Source organism: Olea europaea, unplaced genomic scaffold, assembly GCF_002742605.1.
Source record: "Olea europaea var. sylvestris unplaced genomic scaffold, O_europaea_v1 scaffold3232, whole genome shotgun sequence".
Taxonomy (NCBI): domain Eukaryota; kingdom Viridiplantae; phylum Streptophyta; class Magnoliopsida; order Lamiales; family Oleaceae; genus Olea; species Olea europaea.
Genome location: NW_019251185.1, coordinates 32,136 through 45,098, shown reverse-complemented (window position 1 = coordinate 45,098; position 12,963 = coordinate 32,136). Strand labels below are relative to the sequence as shown.

The 12,963-nt window shown below is 37.6% G+C and overlaps 1 protein-coding gene and 1 pseudogene across 1 annotated transcript; one reads left to right on the top strand and one right to left on the bottom strand.

The window, feature by feature from the left end:
- The first annotated feature begins 1,728 nt into the window (after positions 1 to 1,728).
- Positions 1,729 to 4,544, top strand: LOC111385630 (annotated as a pseudogene).
- Positions 4,545 to 5,477: 933 nt separating this feature from the next.
- Positions 5,478 to 12,837, bottom strand: LOC111385629 (DUF21 domain-containing protein At2g14520-like). Its single transcript, XM_023010041.1, has 8 exons — positions 12,640 to 12,837; positions 12,447 to 12,533; positions 12,084 to 12,223; positions 11,909 to 11,996; positions 11,276 to 11,349; positions 10,709 to 10,836; positions 10,360 to 10,622; positions 5,478 to 5,848 (listed from the first exon to the last, which is right to left on the bottom strand). The coding sequence occupies exons 1-8, from the start codon at positions 12,763 to 12,765 to the stop codon at positions 5,804 to 5,806; spliced, it is 951 nt and encodes a 316-aa protein (XP_022865809.1). The 5' UTR covers positions 12,766 to 12,837; the 3' UTR covers positions 5,478 to 5,803.
- Between the last annotated feature and the right edge of the window lie 126 nt (positions 12,838 to 12,963).

Sequence of the window (12,963 nt, the reverse complement as noted above, 5' to 3'; positions counted from 1 at the left end):
ATGAAATTAAGTCACAATTTCTCACGCATTTCATGGTACTTTTACCTTTGTGACCTAATCTAGCATGCCATAAAGAAAATAAATCAATCAAGTAAGCAAAACCAATTTTATTTATTTCATTATCAATAGTACAAAGTTTGACCATTCCTTCTCATGAATAGCTATTTCCAACAAATTTTTCGTTAAGTAATAATACAAGTTTATCGGATTCAAAGACACTTTTAATGCCTGATTTTCCCAAAAGATTTTCACTCACTAAGTTCATATTCATAACCAGAACATGTAGTACATTTGTGAGAGTAACATTTTTTTCCAGAAGTGAAGATAATTTCCACACTTCCTTTTCCAATTACTTTGGACCGCACCTCGTTATCCATTTGGATCTCTTAGTCTCCATTCACTTCATTGTATGTTTTGAACAAAGATTTGTCATATGATACATGTACCATGACAGAAGTATCATACCACCAATCGGGAACCTTTCCCTTAATTGCATTTATTTCATTCACGGTGGCCACAATCTTACCTTCTTGGATGGAATTTACTTTACCCTTGGAGTTGTTGTGATTTTGAGGTCTACAATCTTTTGCGTAGTGTCCAGATTTCCCATAAACAAATCATCCTCCTTTGGTCTTCTTCTTGAACTTATTAAGGTTCATCGAAGGCTTCTTTTTGTTGGTGTTTAGATTTTTCTACAACATTTACTTTGGAAGTGCTCTCATGAGAATCACTTTTATCACGCATTCTCAACTCTTCCTCAATCCGAAGATGTTTTTATAGTTGTTCTAAAGAATAATTTTCGGAACTATGCATTATCTTCTTTCAGTATCATTTCCAAGTTCCAGGAAGTTTGACAATTATGGCCCCCACTTGAAAGGTCTCTGATATTTCAATTTTTACCACATTTAACTTATTGACAATTACTTGCATTTCATGTATTTAGGGAAGAAGGAGAATATTCTCTAAAAATTTAAAATCGAAGTACTTAGAAATTAAAAATTTCTTTGTACATTCTTCTTCCGCTTATACTTACCTTCGAGCGCATCCAAAATTTCTTTTGCCGAAGTTGTGTTTGTATATAAGTCATACAAACGATCTGATAATGCGTTGAGAATGTGATCGCGACATATTAACTCATCTTCTTGGCACTTTTGTCTTTTATTTCTCACCGCTTCGATTTCTCCATTCGTAGGTTCCGGTAGTAGCGCAAGATTCGGATCTAGGATGTAGAAAATCTTCAATGCAGTGAGAAGAAACTTCAATTTGTCTTTCCATCGAGTGAAGCTCGTTCCATCGAACTGATCTAACCACACCGAATCTTGATTCATGAGTTTGATTGTCGCCATCATTCTCTCGCTTTCCATTGCAGAAACTTTCGTTTGAGATTGATGTAAAAAATTTCATCGGGTCGGAGTAGAAATCACGAAATATGAACCGGCAACACCAAGAACAAGATAATCACGAACTTGTATAAACGAATGGCTTGAACACGATATCATTGTCCTCAAACAATATTTGTCCATTCTCTTATTGATTTGAGATGCTTCGAAGGTTGATGTCAAATGGTTTGTAGGATTTTAACAAGAATTAATCACCAAAGTACAAGTGAAAATCCTTGAAAACTTGAAGAACACAAGTTTTGAATATGAAAGTAACTATGGATTTTTTTATTGTTCTTAGAACAAAGTATGGATTGCAAGATGTTTTTCTAACATCTTTCCCTCAAACATGGCTCTCCTATATATAGCCATCGACCAGAAGTACGAAATGGTGCCAAACAATCAAGTGAAAATTCACCAAGTTCAAATTTGCAACGGCTACTAACGGCCAAAAAAGGTCAAAACAAACCCATGCAGTTGCATGGTTCACCCATGCCGAGACCATTTGATCTTGTTATATGACCATGCGTGCCATGTGGTCGCATGGACCAAATTTTATTTTTTAATTTATATAGTTGTTGGTTTTGAACGACATAATCATAGCAATTGATCAGTATATTGTAGGTTTTTTTAATTGCTTCTTTGTTGCTTCTTTATTTGTTTATACTGGGATTTGTTTTGTCGAACAGTCTGTGGAGAAATACAAAGAACAAAAGTTCGAAGATTCTACGTAAAAATGACAGCATTAACACCTCCGTTAACACGGACATCGTTATTGTCGGTGCTGGAGTTGCTGGTGCCGCTTTGGCTCATACTCTTTGGCTCATACTCTCGGAAAAGTAACAACTAGGATACTTCTTATACTTTTTAGCCCATATTGCATTTTTAGATTAGTATACAAGAGTTTTTGTCTGATCAACACTTCATTTTCGGTTAATAAATGAAGGACGCATGACGTGTCCATGTGATAGAAAGAGACTTGTCCGAGCCAGATCGAATTGTAGGTGAACTTTTACAATCAGGAGGCTATTTGAAATTAATTGAGCTATGTCTTCCCTTGGGCAAATTTCACTCCGACGTTTCTGGTAGAAGTTTTCATAATGGCCGTTTTATATAAAAAATGAGAAAAAAGGGTGCAACTCTGGCAAAATATGCCCTTTTTTTAACCTAGTAATGTAAATGAGGAAGATTTTTACTCTATAGTTTACCTTAGCTGGTGCTGTAACACAAGTCTATTGTAGTAATGCTGATTTTTTACTAACGTGTTACCTTTTTCTATCTCAGTGTATGACTGGAACAAGGGACAGTAAAATTTGCAACGGCTACTAACGGCCAAAAAAGGTCAAAACAAACCCATGCAGTTGCATGGTTCACCCATGCCGAGACCATTTGATTTTTTACTAACGTGTTACCTTTTTCTATCTCAGTGTATGACTGGAACAAGGGACAGTAGCATCCCTACTTGAAGAAAAGGGTACAAGAGTAAGAATGGTGTCGAAGATATGGCTTATGCTCCTCTCACCATTGTGAGTGATGGCTGTTTATCGAACTCAATACGCACACTTCATAATCCTAAGGTGAATACTCCACATCATGCTTAATTTCCCCCGGTTCTCACATTTCATTGTATCAATTTTCTCTTCTCTAAAACAAAGTCTTTATGTGATTTAGGTGGATGCCGCTTCATGCTTTGTCGGTTTGGTGTTGGAAAACAGTGACCTCCCTTGTGTGAATCATGGGCATGTTGTTCAAGCTGATCCTTCGCCTATCTTACTTTATCCAATCAGTAGTACAGAAGTTCGTTGCTTGGTTGATGTCCCTGGACAGAAGGTGCCTTCCATTTCGAATGAAGAAACGGCCAATTATTTGAAGAATGTAGTGGAACCTCAGGTACCCCTAATTCACTTGATATGAAGGGCCTGTTTGGTGGGACTTTAGAAGAAACTAACTAAATGCGATTTCCTGAGAAAGCTCTTCTACAAAAGCATAAGCACTACCAAATGGGCTCGTAGACAACCTTTACATATGCCGTGTTTTAGACACTAACTTTCGCACATAATGCGCTTTTCAACTGACCAATATATATATTTCAGATTCCTACTCAGCTGTATGATGCATTTCTTGCCCCAATTGACAAAGGAAACATAAGAACAATGCCAAATAGAAGCATGCCGGCAGATCCTCAGCCCACCCAAGGTTTCCTTCTACTAGGAGTGTTGGATATTTAACCCTCAAATTTGATTCAACAACAGAAATGATAAAAACAATCAACCACGAAGCAGCAAATGAACACAAGAGATTGTTCACCCAGTTCGACAAAGCCTGATTTTGGGGGGTCTCAGAGTTAAGCATGTCGCTAATGCATAGTGTACAATCAGAGATTCAACCAAACCAGTAACCAAACTTGATCATTGATCTACATACAAGGGGACGCCTTCAACATGACAGATTTATCCTTTGTGAGTATCTTGAATCCTTCTATACCATTAGAAAGGCGAGATATTAGATTGGACCTCAAAAAGATTAGTTTTAAATTTCCACAAAAACTTGAGAAATCAAACGTTCTTTTGCAGCCTGTGGCGTCTATTATAAACTCATTGGCAGGTGCACTTTACAAGGTCTTTTGTTCATCGCCTGATCAAGCAGAAAGGAAATGCGTCAAGCGCGTTTTGATAACTTGAGCCTTGGAGGCGTTTTTCTGGATTGAATCCTTGTCCTTTGACTTTGTTTGCCATTTTTTTTTGGCGTGGGCGCTTATTACTCTTCGCCCTCAAAGAGTTTGGTTTGGGGCTAGATTGCTTTCTGTACCTTGTCAAATGAAAATTTTTTAGAGTTATCGTACACATTTTGACCACTTAATGTTTCTTCTTTACAGGGTGCTCTGGAATTTGGAATTATTTTCCCGATTATAAGCGCAGAGGACGTTCGACAAATGTTTTTACCTGTTACTTTTCTAGCCTACTATAGTGCTCCCCCTGTTAACTAACTCTATTGCTCATTATTTGTTGTTCTTCGTAACAGCAACAGCTGTTTGTATAATTATATTAGATGTCGGTCGAAATAAAGGCGAAAGCTCTAGGGTACAGTAAATCATATTTATTTATTTTAGTTCTAATAATGTAATCGTATTGAAAAAAAATCGATGTGCTACAGCATGGCATAGCATAGCGGAATTGCCAGCAAACTATAAAATGGTCACATGTAATGAATCGAACATATAAGGGTATAATTGTCATTATAATATTTTATTTTATTTTTTTTTTTGGGGGGGGGGGGGGGGGGATTCGGAAATTTGCAATGAAGATTTCTAATCTTTCAAAACAGTGCAGATAGGTCTCAAAGCTTTAAATATACATTCAAACATTTCAAAAATGTGTTGTAGTCTTACTCCAGGACGATTTTTGCTCAAAAATTCGTTAATTGACCAAAAGTCGAGTGATTGACCATAATTTGAACAATTTTAAAAGAATTCTTTTCCAATTTTAATTAATTAATACAAGAGATATTTGCATCAAAAGTTTCAATCATTTCAATAATGTGCAACATGGTCCTGAACCTTCAATAAAGTCGATTTCCAACAATAAAAATAAAAAATAAAAAATCTAGGGGTGTTAATTTGGTTCGTAGCCTCAGATGACCCGTGACTCAACACAAGAAAAGCTTCAGTGCTTGATTCGTGGCTCGATAGAACTTAGCTGAGACTCGTGCCAAACCCCATTTTGAGGCGTCACTTCAAGCCCAAGCTAGAGCCCGTCCGTGTTGCTTGACAACCCACAAGAACGGCTCGTGATGAGACAAGCAAACAAAATATAAATACATAAAATTTGCAATACTTTAATAAATAAATAAATAAAATATTGGCAACAATAGCAGACTTAATAGACATCTATTAAAAAAAAAAGGAAAAAAAATGAAGAGAGAGCGAGTTGGTTCGGCTCTCTAAGGCCTGAGCCGAAAGCTCGGGTCAAGCATAAATTTTTTGAGGGCCTAAAAATGCTCGAACCATTTTTACTCGAGCCAAACCCGAGTTTCGAGTTTCGACTCGTTGACATCCTTAGAAAAATCTGTCAATTGATCAAAAATATTCATCTCCTCCAATCAACCCCAATAAGATAAATTACATTTCTTATGATAAACATTTTAACTTCAGACAAACATGCTCTAAAAAGTGATGGTAGTTGGCGTCATATCCTGGACATATTGGCTAGCAACAGAAAATGTCAACATGGATGTAGAAACAATATTTTCCTCTCAAACAACTAATGGCCATGTTTCTTCGACCACGTTAAAATGTCCTGTCCTGCTACAACTTTTTACGAAGGCAACATCAAAATTCTTTCTAACACCACTGTAGCATAATTTACTGGCATTTACATCTATATTTTTGCAATAACATAAATACAATAGGCATCAACGAACCAATATCATAAATCTTCAACGTGATGATCAGTCTCGTCAAAGATTTCCTCCTGCAAGAGCCAATGATGAGTATAAGATATATAGCATTCTTGAAGTGGAAGAATCTAAGGTAAAGGTTTAAAATAGACGAAACCAGCCCTAGATAGATGGCACATCATCAAGACGTTATTAAGTGCTTGTTTGTTAGTGTTTTTAATAACTTATAAGTTGTGGATCCTATGAAATAAAGTGGGTAATATAAAAAGTAGGTTTGAGCAGCTTCAATTGTAATTTAACCTTTGACAAACATGCTCTATTTATGTTATTGCAAAATATAAATGTAAATGAGATGCTTGGCCGGGAATAGTGTGTATTCTTGGTGTTATTCCTCGTGTTGGGAGTGTATGTGTGTTGTATGTATTGGAGCTGGTATTCTCACGTTTGAATTTGCATTTTGACCGTTCCTGACCTCTTTCCAGAATTCAGATTCTGGTCATTGCTGTGGTTCCTGGAATTTGCAGCCTTCTTCAGACTTCGGCAGATTCTTTCTTGCATTTTTGGTGTCGGTCTGTGGTGTCTCCGTTTTGGGTAAGTCTTCAATAATTGAAGTCTATCTTGGGCCGTCTTCAGCTTTAATTGGCGGTCAAAGGCTTTCCTTTTTGGGCAAGTTTTCAAATATATTTCAGATTATTCCGTTGGTTTCGTTGGTGGGTCGGGTCTCCACTTTGGGCCTGTTTGGCCGGTTCTTTTTGGGTTGTTACCTGCTGGGCCTTTTTGTTTTCTGTTTGGATATTACTGTGGCAGATTTTATGTCTAAGAGGGGCAGCCTCCAAACATGCATGCATGAAAAGCTCAAAAGGAAGGCTGATGAGATAAGGAAAGTGGGGACTAAAATTGACAAGAAGAAGGGTACCTCCCTTGCTTCAACATCATGAAGATTGCATCGTGGAATATCCCTCCCCCAAAAAACAAAATGGGATTCGGGATTTCATCAAGCAACATTGCATTGATGTTATGGGTATTTTGGAGACAAAACTTGGAGAACCTAAATTGAACGGAGTTATGTGGAACAAATTTGATGGTTTTATGCAAGTTAATAATTTTTGCACTCATAGAGCCGGACAGATTTTAATTTTGTGGAATCCATCCAAAGTCAAATTGGAAGTATTGGAGACGAATCTCCGAGTCATCCATTGTATCGCTACTTGCAAGATAACATCTTATACCTTTCCTGTTAGTTTTGTTTATGCTTTCCATACAATTGTTAGCCGGAGGCCGCTTTGAAACATCATGGATTTCAATGCAAATGTTTCATTGCCTTAGATGATTCTTGGTGATTTCAACAACTGGCTCAAATTTGATGAGAAAAGCAACGGTGCGGAGGTAACACCTTATGGAATTAAGGACTTTGCCAATTGTTGCCTTCATGTTGGTCTTACGGATGTGCGCTCCATTGGTTGTTTTTACACTTGGACTAATAATTCGGTTTGGAGCAAAATTGATAGAGCTATGGCGAATGACATTTGGGTGCAAAATGGTGTATACGGCCTTGCTGATTTTTTACCTTTCGGGTGCCTTTCTGACCACTCTCCTTGCATTGTGTCCATTCATGATCGTGAGGAGAACACTAGGAAGTCATTCAAATTTTTCAACTTGTGGACAATGCATGAAGATTTCCAACGACTTTTTCAAGTAAGCCGGAATTTTGATTTGGTTGGGACAAAGCAATTTGTTCTTTGTAAAAAGTTGCACAAGTTAAAAGGAGCATTAAGGGAGCTAAATGTTACACACTTTGGGCACATTTCTACACGGGCAAATGAGTCTAAAGGAGAATTGGAAGCTGCCCAACTTGAGCTCCATGATCAGCCCACAAATGAGCATTATCAACTTGTGGTGGCTAGATTGAGAAAGAAAGCCATGGGATTATGTGAAGCGGAACGTAGTTTTTACTATCAACAAGCAAAATGCATTTTCCTTAAACAAAGTGATAAGTGTACAAAATTCTTCCACTTGGTGGTGAAAAGGAACACAAGGAGAAATTTCATTGCTTCTATACTCAAAGAGGATGGGATGTATACCACTTCACAAGATCAAGTTGCTCGGGAATTTGTTCAATATTACACCAAATTACTAGGTACAAGCTATCCAGTTCGGCCTATTGAGCTGGACATTATTAAGAATGGGCCTTTGGTATCGTTGGAACAAGGCAACTCATTGATCCGGGACATTTCTAATGAGGAGATCAAAGATGCACTCTTTGGTATTGGAGATGATAAATCCCTCAGGCCGGATGGTTACACTTCATGCTTCTTTGAAAAAACATGGGGGACTATTGAAGATGATTTTGTGGGGACCATCGTGGAATTCTTCTCATCAGGATCCATCCTCAAACAAATCAACCACACGATCATTGCTTTGGTGCCAAAGTCAAGTTACACACCGAATGTTGGGGATTATAGGCCTATATCTTGTTGTAATGTTCTCTACAAAGTGATTACTAAAATTCTTGCTTCTAGATTGAGGTCTATTTTGAGGAGCATTGTGGATCATGCACAAGCCGCTTTTATTGAAGGTAGAAGTATGATGGAAAATATCCATCTTGCCCAAGAACTCATAAGACAATATAATAGGAAGAGGATTGCTCTGAGATGCCTCCTAAAAATTAATCTAAGGAAAGCTTGTGATTCGGTAAGTTGGGATTTCCTTAAAGAGGTACTTAAAGGATTGCACTTTCCTTCGAGATTTATACAATGGGTTATTGAATGTGTTATTTCCCCAACATATTCCATAGCTTTGAATGGGAGTATTCAGGGTTTCTTCAAAGGTGGAAAAGGCCTCCAACAAGGTAATCCCTTTTCCCCCTTCTTGTTTGTGCTTTGCCTTGAATATTTTTCTAGAATGGTTAGGGCTGCCACAAATGATAGTGAATTCAACTATCACCCTAAATGTGGCCCCTTAAAGATCACTCACTTATCTTTTGCGGATTATTTAATGCTCTTTGCAAGGAAAGATGTTACGTCAATGCAAATTCTAATGGATTGCCTTTCAAACTTTGGTATTGTATCGGGTTTAAGGATGAACATCCAAAAATCTAGCTTGTATACAGTTGGTATTCATGGCCAAGACCTTGATGATATTCTTGAACTCACAAATTTCACGAAGGGTACTATGTCATTTCGTTATTTGGGCATCCCTCTTGCTCCGGAAAAGCTCAAAATTAGTTGTTATGCTCAAATTCTTTAAAAAATTACAGCTTGCATTGGTGCTTGGAATTGCTCTTCGCTATCTTATGCGGGCAAGGTGTAACTTATTAGAGCGGTCCTTCAAGGTGTTGAGTGTTTTTGGCTTTCTATCTTCCCTATCCCGACTACAATTATCTCAATGATTATTAGCCTTTGTCGAAAATTTCTTTGGGGATCCAAGAAACCTTTGGTGGCATGGAGGGATGTTTGCCTTCCAAAAGACGAAGGGGGTCTCAGTTGAAGGATTTGAAGAGTTGGAACTTAACTTTACTTGCTAAGTCTCTATGGAATATTCATGAAAAAAGGACCGTTTGGATACGTTGGGTTAACCAATTTTATCTTAAAGAGACTTGTATTTGAGATGTTTTACCAAGGAAGGATCACTCCCCCCCTCTTCTAAAAACTGCTGGAAATCAGGGACACGTTACAAAAAACTACTGCATGACCCTCGATTCCTGCACAAGGGTAGCTCGTGCTATCCATTCAGGCGATTGGTGGCAACATCCTGATTACATCTGCTGGAAGAACCACAAATCAGCATGCTGCGAATGCACAGAACAGTGGGCGTTTTCAGGCAGTTTTGGATAGATTTGAGGCATGGTTAACTGGTGGAAAATTATGCACAAGAATGGCATATGATTACTTCTGGTCTAGAGGTACTAAGAGGATTTGGACTGCTGATGTTTGGAAATCTTGCATAACACCGAAGCACTCATTTTTGCTTTGGTTAGGGGTTCAATCTAAACTCCTAACTAAAGACAAATTGCAATACTTGGAGATTGATCGTAATTCTGTTCTTTGTGAGCATATGGCGGAAACAGGCCGACACTTATTTTTTGAATATTCTTTCACATCGTCCTTATAGAAGAGCATTAGACAGTGGCTCGACATCAGAAGATCCATGTCAACACTTGCTAGCGCTTTGAAGTGGATGAAAAAAGAAGCTCGTAGGACATCATGACTCAGCAAGGTTAAGAGGATTGCCCTTGCAAGTACTGTCTACTACATTTGGTTAGCGCATAACAAGAAGATTTTTGAAGACCTTTCACCTCACTTGGATTGTATTGTGAGACGGATCAAGACACACCTATACAAAGTTATATTTTCTTTGTATCCAGTTGTCTTGATCCATTTCAAGTCCTTAGTGTTAGGTCATTGACTTTTTATGCACTTTACTTATTTTGTATCACCCGGGTATGTTCGGAGTAATTGTATGTAATATTGGCTTTGTTTTGCCCAGGTATGCTCAGTGTATTTGTATATGGAAGTTTTGATCAACGAAATTTATATTTATCGATGATAAAAAAAAAAAAAAAAGTATTAAGAGATATTGACTTCACCTGTAGAAGCTCTTCAATGACATCTTCCATGGTTATTATTCCAACTGCTTCCTCTTCATGGAGAGTTGGTAGAGGATTTTCATCTATTTGTAGGATTTCTGCATACATGTTTTTTGTCCACTTCTTGCTCCTAGGTGTACCTTTGAGGGAATCATTTCCATTATTTGGTAAACTCTTCCATTTCTTCAGCTGTCTTTTGGTCTTTATACTCTTCTCCTTGGGCTTTTCACCATCAATGTCTACTCTCACATCCTTGACCGTATCTACAAATACATGCCCACAAAGGAAATTGTAGGCAACACAATGCATCTGATATCATAAAGCTATCAGTTAGCTAAAAAAAACTTACTGTCTACAGGATCTGTGCTAGCTGGCTGTTGTGTGGCGTTGTTGGAGTGCCTTACAACAACAGCCATGTGGCTGTGACCCTTCTGGAATTCATTCAAGATGTCATATAATGGCATAGTTTCTGGAACCCTAAGATGTCAATCATATAAAAACAAGAAGTTAAAAAGCAATATCGAGTGTATCCTATCTAGGAACACTTAATACTTGTGGCCCCACCAGTTTCTTCTACAAAAAAGTTCAACTAAGAAAATGAAGCAAAATACCAAATCAAACCAATATAGCAAATTTAGAAGAAATACATGGACACATTCTGCCCATGTGTGCAGGCACATTGACAAATACTAGAGAATTAATTCCTTTTATCAGTTTCAGGTCTCAGAATCTGAGTAACAAGGGCCAAATTGAGGTACGTGTAGAAATGCCTAAATGATCTGAAAATTGAAACATGTGAGAGTAGTGTGATGAATCCAAAGGTAAAACAAGATAAAATTTTACGTATCATTTTAAACACTTCAAGCAACTCAAGAACTTAGGTATTAGACATCAATGTTCTGTATAACAACAATACCTTGGAATTCTACGGATTGTAACACTCTTCACAGGGACTTCATCTTCTGGATGGATCGTTAACAAGTTCTTAACCTAGAAGGGAATAAATAAATTAATGAAACGAAATCAGATTACTAAAAAATGTCTATATCAACATGTTGATCGGAAATTATGGTGATAACAGGATACATATAAAGGAAAAACTCAATGTTTGTGGATGGCTCTACATCCGCAGCCAAAGTAGGATCAGACTAAGACCACATCAAATATATCTGAAAGCACCATCTTAAAGCTTTAATTTTCAAAAAGTTGTACAGTTCCCAATGTATTGCGGTAATGTAGCTATCAGAAAGTTTATTGGCTCTAAAGTCACCACAGATATCTTTCGATGTTTTTTTTTTTTCTTCCACGATATAGTACAGGCCAAACTATACCTAACTAAAGCAGGCGAGAGGATATGAAAAATGAGAAAAAGAATTTTGAGTCCAGGACAAAAATGGAACCTAAAATCAGCTGTCATTTAGTGATGTTGCTGGATACAAGGGGTCTTTAATGAACTAGAATGCACCCATCCACAAGATGCAGCAATGTTTATGAAGTGAAATAAATAACTAATCACTCGATGAAACTGCCCAGAAATGAAACGAGGTACCAGAATAAGTCCAATAATGTTTGTAGGTTGCTCGTAGTAGACTGGCACTCTGCTATGTCCTTTCTCCAAAATTAGATTCATCAAGAACCTATACCACACCAAATCAAATTATATCAAGATTAGAAAATTGAGTTCTAACTGCCAGCATTTTAAGGCTAGCCAAATTATGATGTACCTGTCAAGCTTTGCATTTATATCAATTGTGAAAGTTTCGGATATTGGAGTCATGGCATCACTAGCTGTTTTCGCAGAGAGTTCAAGTGCCCCTGCAATAATTGTTGTCTCATCATGTGTCAGTTCTCCACCTTTACCTGCCTGTTAAAATAAGTAAAGAAAGTAGAGGATCAGGAAAGTAAAGGTGAGAACCCCAGATAACAAAGTTTCAATCATAATGATGCACAAGGAAGAACATCTGAAAGAGAGTGTACACACTACACATAGTAGAATCAATGTGTCACTTCACCACAATGTAAGGAACAAAAGAGACCCTTTGAAAAAGGTAAAACTATGAAAGTCAAATTCTGTATCTCCTTCATACCTCATTGCCATGCAAATTAACTAGGGTTTTCAATTCAGCCCGACGAAACAGAGCTCTATGCCCGTCACCAAGCAGCAAGTCTAATAACTGGATATACAGAAATAGCTGCAATGTCAATAACTTGCAAAAATTCACCCCAGGAATATTCTGAACTATTGAACCATGGAACACTATTCTTAAACTAGAAGTGTACCTTGCTTATTGGATATGCAACTGGAAAACAGATCCAGACTAGTATGCGAACCATGGGGGCCACAGTAGCACCAATAGCAAGTCCATATCTAGAGCAAACAGACTGCGGTATGATCTGACAATGCATTCATAGCAATCAGTTCATGCAAACTAGTTCTTCAATTTCATGCAGCAGTTTACAATGTTAAAACATTTCAGAACATCACAATGGTCAAGTCAAAACACATGGCCTCTCTCACTTAAAACATCAAGCTTTTCCACGTTGGTGGATCCTGCTATGCTGATATATTGCTATTAAATACCATATGAAAATATCTTGGGGGGG